The sequence below is a fragment of the Podarcis liolepis genome (assembly GCF_965112155.1).
Source record: "Podarcis liolepis genome assembly, chromosome: Z".
In the NCBI taxonomy this organism is placed as follows: domain Eukaryota; kingdom Metazoa; phylum Chordata; class Lepidosauria; order Squamata; family Lacertidae; genus Podarcis; species Podarcis liolepis.
Window position 1 is genome coordinate 3,114,252 of NC_139570.1, and position 14,020 is coordinate 3,128,271.

General features: G+C 44.4%; 1 protein-coding gene across 13 annotated transcripts in view; it reads right to left on the reverse strand.

The window, feature by feature from the left end:
* Positions 1–254: 254 nt before the first annotated feature.
* Positions 255–14,020, reverse strand: part of HTR2C (5-hydroxytryptamine receptor 2C) — a 248,232-nt gene continuing 234,466 nt past the window's right edge. For all 13 annotated transcript variants that reach the window (XM_083486476.1, XM_083486474.1, XM_083486484.1 and 10 more), the window contains 2 exons: positions 3,650–3,850; positions 255–1,484 (listed from right to left, as the gene is read on the reverse strand). In XM_083486476.1, coding sequence (XP_083342602.1) covers positions 658–1,484; positions 3,650–3,850 — 1,028 coding nt within the window. In that variant the 3' untranslated portion in view covers positions 255–657. The remainder of the gene's footprint in view (positions 1,485–3,649; positions 3,851–14,020) is intronic.

Consider the following 14,020-nt stretch of genomic DNA (forward strand, 5'->3'; position numbering starts at 1 on the left):
TCTTCTGCACCATTTCCAGTTCTACAAAGATCCTTTAAAAAATAAAAGGAAGACGTGGAAACATTATTTCTTTAAAGGCATGGTGGTATTGACAGGTTTGTTTTGATCCCTTTTCTAATGATCCCTTAGCCTGGGATTAATCTTTTCCCACAGCTGTCATTCATCCAGGTAGTCATTTTCATCAACTCATCCACCACAACCAAGCACAACATGCATTTATCCAGGGTTTGCTATCAATGCTAGCACAAGAAACGTTGAACTATCCAAGCCCATATCCCTTTATTTGATTTGTGACTACTCATAATGGACCATTGAGGACTCAAAAAAATACCACCTGAGATTAATAGTCAGCACTTTTGTTCATGCAGCAAGGGGAGAAAAATCAACATTTCAGAAGCAAAATAACAAATGCCACTTTGGGTCTTGTACCCACTGTTCCTATAGAGGCTCTGCCTTCTCTGCTTTTAACAGTAAGTACAGATTCTGCTTTAGGAATGATGGAAAGCAATGAGTTACAAATGTGAAAGTTCAAATTTAAAAAAAGGAGAGACTGCTTTGTTCAGAATGCATTATTTACATCATTCTTTGATTAACACATACATTGTCTGTAGCTGAGCCACAACGAAATCCGGAGCATAGATGTGTCTTTGAACAGTCTTACACACTACTCGTTTTCTTGCCACTGCAGTTGTTTATCGAGAGCTCTGAGGTTCCTACATGCATTTCCAAAGCATCCTCCGTCTCGTCCATCTCCATGCTGTTGAGTTCATTCCCATTGCGGTAACTGTTCAAATTGAGGTCTTTCCCATATAAAGCTGTTGTTGAGACGTTTGGACACTGGTTGTGCCGCTGCGCTGACTTTTTGCCATTGTTGTAACGGCAGCGGATGTAGTTAGAGAAAGCCCTGCGGTAGATTTTGTTGAAGAGTGTGTATACCAGGGGGTTGACCCCAGAGCAGATGTAGCCCACCCAAACGAAGACATCCAGGAGCTCCCCCAGCAGAGCCTCATCACAGGCTTCCTTGCAGAGGACAGACATGATGTTGGTGATGAAAAAGGGGCACCACATGATGAGGAACAGAAAGAAGACAATCCCCAGGACCTTGGATGCCCTCCGCTCATTGTTGATGGACTGCATGGTGCCTTTCCGGAACAGCACCCCTTCCTTGTTGACAGGAGAGTTCAAGTGGGATGCGGCCTCATGGTTCTGGAGCATGGAGAGGTTCTCCGTGTTGTTCTCCTTCTTCAGACAGCTCATGCTGCTCCTCCTCTGCTTGGGTGCCTCCCCGTACAGGAACACAGATGCTTGTTTCTGCAGCACTTGGATGGTCAGGCAGTAAGCAAACACCATGATGATGAGCGGGATGAAGAACGCCACAAAGGAACCAATGAGGACAAAGTTCTCATCATTGAGGACGCAGCTCCCATTCACAAACACCCGGGAATCGTCTTGCAGGCCGATGACTGGGATGGGCAGCGAGATCCCTGAAGAGATCCATTCGGAAAGGGAAGGCCAAAAACAACAGCAGGAGCAGCAAAATACGTTATTTCAGTTTAGATTTATAACCCATTTTATAACCCCACTTATATGCTTGGAATGGATAATGATAATTTCATTTAACAATAGGGATGAGCAACTCTCCCTGCGTCAGTTTCTTTCATTCCTAGCGGATATTAGACATCAGTTTGCATTTTAAAAGTTGCCAGCATTTTAGTGGACATTTCTCCCAATATACTAATGTTTCTATTTCATTTCCCTTATTTATACACATTCTTGCAAGCACTGGCTAAACAGACAGAGCTTTGGGAGAAACAAGGTTAGCCCACTTGCCCACCAGATGGCTCCACAAGTACAGGGAGAGGATGGCCAGCCATCTTGAACTGACTGCCCACCCAAAACATTCCATACCCACCAACTTAAATTGTTATTTTAATCAGCTACAAAAGAAACAGAAGAAAGGATCACATATCTTGTCCACAACCTTCAAAAACTTGCTCCAGGCAACCCTCCCCTGAAAAGCTTTCCCACAACCCAAGATTGCATTAAGCAGTGGCTGAAGCTATTGCATCATCCGGCTTAATTCCTGGCTCCTTTGTGAGCAGAGTATATGGCATCAAATTGTGGGTGGGGGTGGAGAAGGATGCTAACTTGGCAGGGCTAACCTTTGGATATCTGTGATACATCTACACTGACTAAAACATCAGTGACACTTCTCTGGCTTTTAAAGAGCAAGGCTGGTATGGCATATACTAAGATTTTGCCCTAAAAAAAACATGGGGGGGGGGAGAGCACAGCATAGACCACGTGACTCACCAGGGAGCACATCCAGGAAGAAGGACATCCCAGTTTTTGATCTGCAGAAGTTGGACAGTGTGACTTTCGAGGAACCAACTCATGCCTAATGTTCTACAAATGTCAGATACCCCTGCATCTCAGGCAACAAAATCACTTACCAGTCTTGGGTTCTACCCAAGTTCTACTCAAAGTAGACTAATTGAATTTACTGAGTTTGTCATGTCCTTTGGTTCCAGTGGTTCTACGCTGAGTAGGACTAACATTGAAGACAACCCTTTGACTTGGGTGGGGGGCACACCATTTGCTGCTCTGTCTCAGCTAGTAAAATGTCCTGGGCCCATCCTAGAAACCTGACCTGGGTCAGAGCTAGGGATGTCAGAGAATTCCACCAAAAACAGGAAAGGAAGCAAAAATTGCTGCCATTCATGTGTTTGTCTTTGGTAAGCAATGGAAAACCAGTCAAGTGAATATGATCACTATTTGTTCATATTGTTTTTAAGTCTGCAAACAATAAGCAGTTAATGTGTCACCACCACATTGTTTTGTCATTTCCTTTACATTGAATGTAAGCTTCATAAAGAGTTATGCAAGTTAAGTAACTCACATCGCTTGCATCAAATAGTGGGCTGCAGGGTGAACTACTGAGTACTTGGTGGGAACCAAAGTGCAGTGGAATGGAAGCAGCACTGGTGGTGATGAATGCAGGTTGGAATGGATATTTCTGCTTTCTTAACATCCCTAGGAACCCACCCACCAAGTGGGCCAAGACCTTCTCAACATTTACCACTTTCCATGCTACTCTCTCACTTACAAAATGTACAGTTGTTTGGTGGGAGATGCAGGATGTGAAAGGCATGAAGAACAAGCAACATTTCAGTTGGCAGAATGCTGAGGAGGTTCAGTGGATGGCAGTACTTCAGGCTTCAGGGGAACTGATCACTTAGAAATAAAACCCAGAGGGGTTGCTGGCATCTTAAAGGTAACATGTTTAAGAGTTTGTGCAGAAGATTACACACCTGCACATACCCAACAACTCTTTGCTGCAGATGTATCTATGCTGTTCACACAACCCTTGTCCAATAGGCTGGGTTTTGGCCAGCTTCAGATATTGATTGGCTTGCCCCTATGGGTATCATAATTGATATTGGAAGGTGAAGTATAATGCTTAATAAACTCTGCCAGCCAATTAAAAAGAAAGCTTTATTGTTCGCAGCAACAGTCCATTATCATCAGTGATTGCAACCCATATTAACTGAAATTTATGGAAGTTTTTTCAAAGTAAATAGAGGCTGGAAAAAGAAAACCACGCCAGTATTCACAAGGTTATAGCTGGCAACAAGGGAGGGTGACTTACCTATAGAGATGGTCCAAACAGCAGCAATTTTCATTATTGCCTTGGTGCGAGAATTAAACCGGCTGTGCTCGATGGGGTTACGGATCGCAACATAGCGGTCAAGAGAGATGGCGCAGAGGTGCATGATAGAGGCAGTAGAAAAGAGGACATCTAAGGAAATCCAGATTGGACACAATTGTTTAGGTAAGGGCCAAGCATAATCTGAAACACAGAAAGAGAGAGAGGGAGAGAGAGAGGAAGAGAAGCAAGGGGAGAGAAGACAGATTAGTTGGGGGAGGGTTTCACACTAGTACTTAACAACCTAGTTGAGGCTCAGAATTGCACTGGGTGGCACATGAGACCTGCAGGAGAAATTCATCCCTTTGCATCTGGATGAAAAATGGCCTAATTCACATTTCTTGAACCAATACGGGAACGAAAACACAATTATCTGAAATTCACACTTCTCTGAATTTTGGTGCTGCAGCTCTCTAGCCAAACTATGGATACAAAAATGTGTGTAAGAATACATCAGCAAGCAGAAATCGGGGAGAGGGCTTTGCAAAATAAAAATGGCACGTTAGTCAAAATTGCATACAAAATACGTATATGAAGAGAAATTTGCTCTAAAATTGCTGGTGAATTTTCACAGGGATTTTAAAAAGAAACTGCAAATTACTGTGAAAAATTAAGACTGGAATAAAATGGGAAACTGGGAGAAACTTAAGCTGGTGGATTCACTCACCCCTAGGGAGCCCCTAGGTTTGTAGTTCCCAAACCGGGTGCTATGAGAAATCTGCTGAAGTGCCAAGAGAAAGGAAATAAAGAAATCAAAGCTGCAGTGGGGGAGTCCCCATGGCTGAGCAGGAGAGCACAGGCTCTGCATGCAGTAAGTCCCTGGTTCAATTCCCAGCTAGAACAATTTTAAAGTATCAGGCAGCAGGGAAGGGGAGGGACCCGAGACCCTGGACAGCCACACAGAGACCTAGTCTGGTCTAGGTGGGCAAGGAATATAGCCTGGTGGCACCCAAACGTGGTTCCCAAGGATCAGTCAGCACAGAACCCACTGAGATCCACTTTCATGTAATCATACATGCAACTATGCTGTGAACACTCCTAGATGCCCAGCCACAGTGTTTTAAATATTGAATATGCTGGCTGCCCTTCCTACTGCCTGCCTTTCCTGCCATGCTGCTGCACCTCGTTATTGAACGTGTTTGGATCATTTTATTGGTCCTGGAGCACGCAAAGTCCTTGCTCTAAGACTGAGCTATGACCTTCTACTCAAATGGGAGTACAGGAAACTGCCTTAACCCGAGTCAGACCATTGGTCCATCTAGCTCAATACTGTCCACCAGGGCACGGTGATATATCAATATATTGTCCAAGTCTAGTTTGAAGTCCATACTGTGATGTTGGTTTCATAATTTTTGACCTGGCAATATATCATGAATCATTCTTTGTGTGTGTGTGTGTGTGTGTGTGCGCGCGCGCGCTACACAAAAATCACAATGCGGGGAAAACCGTGAAGCCAGCCATTGCCTCCTCACAGCTCAATCCTTATTTCAGACATTGTGATATATTGGCATATCACAATGTTTAGCTGGTGATGCATCACAATGCTTAAAACCAGATATTGCCCAGCCCTATGTCCACCCTGACTGGTAGTGGGCTTTGCGGGGCTTCAGGCAGGGCTCCGTTCCAGCTCTGTCTAGAGATGCCAGGGACTGAACCTGCCAGGGACTGAACCTGGAGGCTGAACCTGGATTGCTGTGCAATCCCCCCCCCCCTGCGCTATGACCCTTTCACCAAGGAAAATCAGGCCAGCTACCAGGGGCTGTGCAAATCATGGAGTCTCTCCCTTTTAGATAAGCAGAGATAGGTTGCTAATTAGTTTTAAGGAAGGCCAGGCACTCATCCAAGATGAGAACCAAGTCATCCTCAGAGCCACCTTTAAATAAATAAGACACGTGCAGCTTAATGAAAGTGAGCTCAATTCAACCTGTGACTTAATCCACCATTTGAGAGGTGATGACCTTCTGAATGAGGCACAAGCAAAACATTACATTTCTTCCCAGAATGTTATGCAGCTGTTTTGCTTCCCAGATAATTTGTATTCATTTGGCTAAAAATAATAATCCGGGACGACCCTAGTACATCATGAGATGAAGTTTTACTTGCATACTTGTCTGAGGGTTGTTTTTAGGGTGCATAAGATTATTTGTCTCATGGTGATCAGTTACCCCCTTTGCACCCTTAAATTGCCCTGCTGGGCTCACAACCAGAATGGCTAAGAGACGGGCATGGGAGGGGCTCCCCACTGTCGTGGCCCTGATTGGGAGGCAAGAAGTGGTTACTACTTTTTACATGGGCAGATGAAAATGCTGGGAGGGAATTGAACTATCTGTTCCAGCTTCCCCAACCTGGTTCCTCCAGTTCCCATTAACCCCACCCAGCGTATGATCTTGGCTGTGCTATCTGGGATGGATGGGAATGGAACTCCAAAATATCTAGAGGGCACCAGGTTGGGGAAGCTTGCAATATTCTGACTTGCACTGGCTTTCCAGGGTTTCAGGCTGAGAGGGGTGGGTCTTTTGCAACTCTTCTACTTGGTTGAACTTCCCACCCCCAAATGCTACTGTGTCATTTATCTCATTTGCCCATTGCAGCAAAATTACTTAACTTACACTATTGACATAATCAATTACATTGTCATCTCCTTCCACCCAGCTCATTTCAATGCAAAGGAAACACAGTGCAAATGTGATGGCAGGGCGGGGTGGGGTGGGTCCATGATATAAATAATAAGGTATCATTTGCAAACCAAAAGCAACAAAAACAGTGAACACTGATTGCATTCCTAAATTGATTTCCATTCCAGACTTGGGAAAAATAAGCAAACACCCACATCTTCTGCTTCTGTTTCTGTCAGAATTCTTTGACATCCCTACCTCCCACTTAGGTTTTTTTATTTTTATATGATGATGATGATGATGATGATGATGATGATGATGATGCTAATCAACTCGGAACAAGATCTAATTTAGGGCTGCTGGGGATTGAACCCAAGGCTTTCCCACATACAGATTATGTGCTCTGCTGATGATGTGGGCTGCCTGTTGTCAAGGTGAGGTCCTTTCATTTGTGCCTGTTCAAGAGCCTATTACTGTGGCAATGACTGTTTAGATTAGGGATGAGGAGCCTGCAGCCCTCTGGATGTTTTGATGATATTAGACCATTGGTCTTGGTGACCTGGATGGAGTCCACAACGTTGGCTCCCTATCTGTGACTTATGACCTACAGATCAGGGCATGCAAGACTCCACACACCCTCTGTTTCATTAAGCAAACTGGCAACCGTAACCCTGTTTGCCAAATTCCCTTACAATTTCCTTAGAGTGGCCATTTCTCTTAGGAGTTTAGGGGCTGGAAATGGAACTTGTGGCCCGTTCACATCAGAATGCACAGACCACAGTGATGTGATGGAAGCATTTTTCATACTAATTCCATTTCCCTTCATCCGCTTCCCATACACACACACACACACACACACACACACACACACACACACACACACTTCAACAGCCACAGATTTTACAGAAACAGTGAGCAGTTACATGGAGTTTAAACTTTTCTTGCACTTCATTACGTATATCCCCTGCCCACCCACCCCCACATCAGAAGTGAAGACTTTCTCACACTGAAAAGCAGCGTATGGCAACAGAAGTAGAAGCAGTGCTTTCTCGTCTCTGCTCCATTCCCAGACAAGTGACTGGCAAAATTACCCAATCTTGATGAGGTGCATTGCTAATGGCCCTCATCATGCCACCTTCCTTTCCCTGAGCCGAGAGAGATGGGACAATTAGTCTAATCAGGCAACTTTGTCACTGGTGATTTTTGAAAACAAGCAAATCCTTCCTGGTGGGTGCAGGAGGAAGAGTCAAGGGCATCGCTGACTGTTGCTCTCCAGGCATTATTTAGATCTCTGAAAACACGACTCCTCTTTAGCTTTCATGTGCTGACATCAATGTGCTCCGGGTGGCAATCACTCTAATATGCTTTCAAGAAATGTCTCTTGACCTTGTTCCAACAGAGGTGGTAAACCTGTCTGTTTGGACAGCTTCAGACTCCAGGTGGGGGCTCACATGGTTGACTCAAACTCCAGACCAGAAAAAATAACTTTTAAAAACCTTGGCACTTAGGGCTTACCTACACTTCTGTTTGCTTCACCACTTTCACCTGGGGGAAAACTCATGGTTTAGCACTGAATCAGAGCAAACAGCAACTGAGTTTTCAGCAGATTTCTATTTGTTCCGATTTATCACTAAAAAGCAGGTTTTCTGAGGAAAAGCGACAGGGCAAAGGGAAAACTGCTCAGACCCAAGTCTGAGGGTCTGCACAGGGCAAGCGGAAAACCTCTTGGACATTTCTGAGCGTGCCCTCCAACATGACTCCAATGAATGTAGGGACAACAACAACTTTCTTATTTTACCCCATCCACCTGGGTAGCCCATCTAACTGGGTAGCCAGTTAGTGGGTGGTCTCTTATTTTTATTTATTTTTACATGGTTTTTCTAAAAATAATAATATTTCATGTCGTATGGTTGTTGTAAACCTCTTTGGATTTTGTTTTTGAGAAATAATGCTATATTTTAAATAAATAAATTGGATTAAATGGGTGGGGACTACAGACTGCCATTTTGATGCCATTGATGTGATGATGTGGATGCTGCAAAAAAAGAGGCACATTGTAAACATCCCACAGTTTCCCCCTCAAAGCTATGTTGCCTATTTCTTTAAAGGATTCTTCAAGATCTCAAATGCTGCTGAGTTCATTTACTGAGGCCACGTGAGGCCGCATAGCCTGATTTAGAGATGTTGAGACAAAGGGGGCAGACTGGAGAAATTGCGTAAGGAAAACTGGAAAGGAACAGAAAAGATGGAACAATAAACAAACAAAGAAAAACCGAGCCCCAAACCCCTTTTCCTAAGGTGCAAGAAGGACACTAAAAACTGTCAAATGATCTGGGGACGTGGGAGCTTCATCAGCTGGGTTCCACACAACAGTTCCCGCTTTTAATTAAGAGGTCTCCACTATTGCCCCCGCTTAATTAATTTAAAATATAATAATAACAGCAAATGTATCTATTTTATTTCCATAGCTTACAACCTGCTTCATTGTTGGCATATCTTAAATGGGAGCCTTCCCCATTTGTATATCTTAATGGAACTAGTTTTCTTGATAAGATTCAAAATGCAGCCCCGGTAACCTCAACCTGCTTACTTGGCTCATAAGAAGGCGTCATGTGGGCAAGGCTGAGAATTCATCAGCCAAAGGAAAGCTTCTGCCGATGGCTAGAGGTGAGTGCTGAACTAGGGATTTATGACATGGATCTTCCACACATGGTGCGCTCATGCACACACACACACACACACACACACACACACACACACACACACAGTCTCTATTCCCCAGGAGAAAGCTACAAAGGACCACAAGTGGTGAAATGACGGGATGTCGTTCCCCGTGCAGAATTATTATAATAAGCATTTGGTTGGTAGCTGTGAGAACAGCATGTTGGGTTAGATGGGTCTTTGACCCAATCCAGCAGCCATATACAGAATTATCAGCCACCTTTCAAGAGCCACTGTACTCAAGCCCCTTTCACAATTTTAATTCCCTGAGCTATGGATGCCCACCTGAACAATGGCAAAGACAAAAGAGACATAATCATTGACTGCTGGCAGCTCAAAATCATCAGTCAAAGCACCCAAGCAATGAAAATGTTTAAGTCAATAGAAAATTAAGTAGCTCCTTAAGCCCTTCCCCTGCTGAAGACTGGCACAGCAAGTTTCCTCCAAGCTTTCCGACATTCAAAGTGCCCTCCACTGAACCCTTCAGAGGCTCTTACAGATGATGGATTAATTTTCTGCCTTTGTAAAGTTAATGGCATTTCACTTGCCTGCTGGGGTTAAAAAGCCAACAGGCTGCCTTTAGAAAAAGGTCAGGGAGATGGACTGATGGGTCCCCTGACAGCAGCAGAGAGTCACGCTCCGAAGAGAGCAAGCCATGTCCTGATCAAAATGAACCATGGCTCCTCTCCCTGACAGCTCAAGGAAATGATCTTCACCCCCATTTGAATTTCTGCATGCAACAGGACCACTAAGATGAGTCAGGCAGAGATGGCAAGTTGCTCAGAGGCGTTGAAGCTTAAGACTTCAAGCCACACAGCTTTGCCTCCAAGATGTTTCCAACTTAGATAAGGAAAGGTAGAATTTGAGTAGTTATTGGCCTACTTTAGGCACATTAGGTTTACATTCTAACTCTTGTTGGAGCAATGTGTCAGCTCTCTTGGAGCTCTCCCAGGTTCTGAAAATCCTACCTGCCTCCTTCATACCTGCTATTAACAATAATCTCCATGCTGAACCTCACCTACCACCTCCATGGGCCTCTGGCAGCAGACAGAGGACAGCAACCTGGCTGCCAAATTCTGCACTAGCTGAAGTTTCTGAACCATCTTCAGAGGCAGCCCAATATATAATGTGTTGCAGGAATCTAACCTAGAGGTTACCAAAGCATAGACAATAGTAGTTAGGCTGTCCCTGTCCAGATAGAGACACAAGTCTATCCAAAGCTGATGGAAGGCTCTCTGCACCACTGAGGTCACTAGGCAAGCATGATCAGAGTTCAAGGACAGATTGCTGTCAGGCAAATGGAGCTGGGGTGGAAAGCAGAGACAGTGAGAAGTATGATTGGGGAGAGGAGTCCTGGCCAGATACCAAGGACTGGAGGACCACATTTCCCCCCCAGGCCTGATGTAGCCACAATCACTTAGTCCTTGTTGTGGCTGAACAATGTTTTAAAATTGTCTTCTCCACCCCAACACTCTGCTCCCTGCACCACACTGAAGACAGACACAAATTTCTCCATCACTCTGGCTAACAGGACCCCCCTGACCCACCTCATCAGTGTTCTTCATCCCAAGAAACAGTACAGCGGACGCCACTTCCGTTATATCACCCTGGCATTTAATTACTGAGGAATGTCATTACCAACTACATTTTGCTTATCGTGGGGAAATTCCTTTGAACTCCTATTTGAGCTCCCTGACTGTAGCTAAATTGAAAACACTGCTACTGCCTCTTTGGACAAGAGTCACTTCTTATTAAAAAGCAAAGTGGTCTTTTAAGAGAGGGGTGTTATTTCCAAAAAGGGTGTTGTTATCAATTACTGTGCTTTAACAAGGGTTTTAAACAGACATCTTTGGAAGTGGAAAAATCTTATCAGCAAGCTCTTTTGCAAGGCAGCCTGATTCAGATTATCAGGGGCATGATCCAGCACTGTGGTTGGTAAGCATGGAGCCCAGCACCTGGCAGCACTAGAGCCAATGACAGGCAGAGCCAGCTGAGTCTAGCTTTGCCTCCTCTCTCCTCCCTGCTGAATACTACATGAGGCAACACTGAGACCAATGAGGATGCTGCTGACAGGCAGGGCCCTCCTTTAGGCTGGATGCAGGTGAGAAAGCAGACAGGTGGGGGCTGACTGACAGCTGAGGTTAGTGAGGTACTGCCCCATTCATCCAAATGAGCCAGCTTCTACTGCTCCATTGAAATGAGCTGTGCACATTGCTATCCCAATGCTTGCTAACTGTGGAGAGGTTTTATTCATTTATTTCATAGAATTTCTATCCTGCTTGATTGTTGTTGTTTTTACAAAAACTTTCCAAGTGGTTTGCAAAATGAACAAAACAATAAAATTAGCAATAAAAGCTGTTAAAAACAACTATTTAAAATGTTCGGGAAAAATAAAAGTCAGTGATAAACTCACTTTAAAAAACAAACAAACAAACAAACACAACATTCTGCATATTTGGGTAGGCTTGCTGAAACAAAATTTTTTCTAGCAGGCACCAGAAAGAGTACAGTGAAGTCACCTGCCTGATGTCACTACGCAAGGAGTTCCAGGTGCTGCCACACTACAAGATTGATTGCTTACAAGCGCTGAATGGGTATCGTGCAGCACCTACAATGGAACCAGTTCTGCAGAACAAAGTGGTCACGGGGGCATATCTGGCCAAAGGTGTTCTTGCACTTAAGCTGATCACAAGTTATATACTGGAAGTGTAAAAGAAAAAAGAAAAAAGGTAAAGGACCCCTGAATGGTTAAGTCCAGTCAAAGGCGACTATGGGGTTGTGGCACTCATCTCACTTTTCAGGCCGGGGGAGCCATCGTTTGTCCACAGACAGCTTTCTGGGTCATGTGGCCACCTGTTTTTCTTTTCATAAAAGAAAATACTGCATTGCTGCGAACCATGCAGCTAGCAGTGATCTTATTTGCTATTGATGTCGGCTTTCTTTGCAACCTTAAAAAGACATTACAAACAGCTTGTTGGGAGGCCTTGTCTTCCTATTTTGACAGCTGGCACTTTTCCTTCTGCCTTGGCAAGGCAGAGAGAGGAAGCAAGGAGGAGGTTGTTGGTTGAATCAATCTCAGCGGCTGTGAGTGGCACATGAGTTTTCAAGATCTGTTTGCCAGGCAGAGACAGAGGGTGTGAACAAAGACAAGTGTGGCCAGCACAGCATAGCAGTTAAGAGTGTGGGGCTGAAATCAAGGGAAATGGGGTTCAAATCCCCACTCAACCATGAAGCTCGTAGGCAGCATCCGCTCAGCCATTATCTCTCTAATCCTGACACAGGACTTTTGTGAGGATAATCAGATGGGTAGAGGAGGGTGTGTTCTACTCTGGCATGAACTCCGTGGCCCAAACATCCCTTTGAAGGGAAATGAAAATGCAATGAGGAAATAAAAGTTTTAAGTGTCTTGTGAAGTTCCACAAAAAGAGTTGCCATCTTTGGTTTCTGCCTGGGCTCCTGAGACTTTAACAAACTCACAACTGGCAAAGGAATTAGCTGGTCACATTTTCCCTGCCAGTGAGATATCTTTGTGGTCAGAAAAGTTTCAAGTCTCTGATATCGGAGGTAATAAGCCACCACAACTAGCCATCACTGATAGCCTTGTCCTGCATGAATTTATCCTTTTGTCCCAACATTTAAATGTCTGCTGAAAACTGTTCTATTCCATCAGGCCTATGCAGGAAATTATGAGTTTTTTGTTTTGAACTTTTAAAGCTTTTACTGCATGCTTTTATGCTCTTTATGCTTTTATATTTGCTGTAAACTGCTTTAATAATTTTAAGTGGTATAGTGGTATACAAATATTGTTATGAATAAACAAATAAAATGCAATCTGTCTAGTTCCCTTTTAAAAGCTGTGCAAATTGGTGGCCATTTTGTGGTAGCAAATTCCATAGTTGTGCTTCCTAAATATGTGCTTTCTTTTACCTGCCCTGGATCTTCTAACGGTCAGCTTCCAGCTCAGGTTCCAAGGTTATGTGACAGGGAGAAAAACTCCATATTCACCTTTTTTGACATCATGGATAATCTTGTGCACCTCCACAGGTACCCTCTTACTGATTTCCCCCTCACCCCCCACTAAATCACAGAGCCCCAAATATTTTAACCTTTCCTCCTAAGAGGGTTTTCAGGACACTTTGCAAGCTCTACAATATCCTGTGTGCAAACAAATCCCTGCTCACCCTTGAAGCTCACTGGGTTAATTTAGACCAACCATCCCTTTGTCGGCCTGACCCACCGCACAGTTGCTATGAAGATATAATGGGTGGGTGGATGAGAGCGAAATATGACACCCAGAGCCCCATGGAGAAGGGGCAAGATAAAAAATAAAGGGGAGGAAAATAAATATCACCCTCACCTTCTCATAGGAATATGCTGCTTTATATCAAGTCAGACCACTGGTCTATTTTACTCAGCACTGTATACACTGATTGGCAGCAACTTTCCAGATTTGGGAGAGCAACAACCCTAAATGACCTTGGAGGTCCTCTCCAACACTATGAGATCATGATTCCGCATCAATCCCTCATGTGCTAATTTTCTAGGTGCTGGAAATTGTGTCATTGTAGTGAAGCATTCCGCCTGCGTTGTAACTGAAGCCAAGGGCAGCTCCACGTGAAAGTGACCATGTGGGCTGGAAGGCCTAAGCCTATCTGATCCCAGTTGCTCTGAGTTTTATGTCTTGTTTGGGGAGGCCAGCACAGGGTGAAGGCCCCCTTTGTGGAAGGATGCAGATATCAAATATGTGTGTCGGGGGGGGGGGGAGGGAATCCTCTGCCTAGTCATCACTCCCACTCATAGGGCCTTCTCCAGTATCAACTATTTTGGACCCTATAATCACCAGATGAGGCTTTGCTGCTGCTGCCACCAGGGCTTCCTGACCGGCGCTGACACATGGCAGGCCCTTTTCAGTGGTGGTTCCCCCATTGTGGAATTGTGGTCATTGGATGCAAGTATGTTTTTAACTGTGATAGCTTTT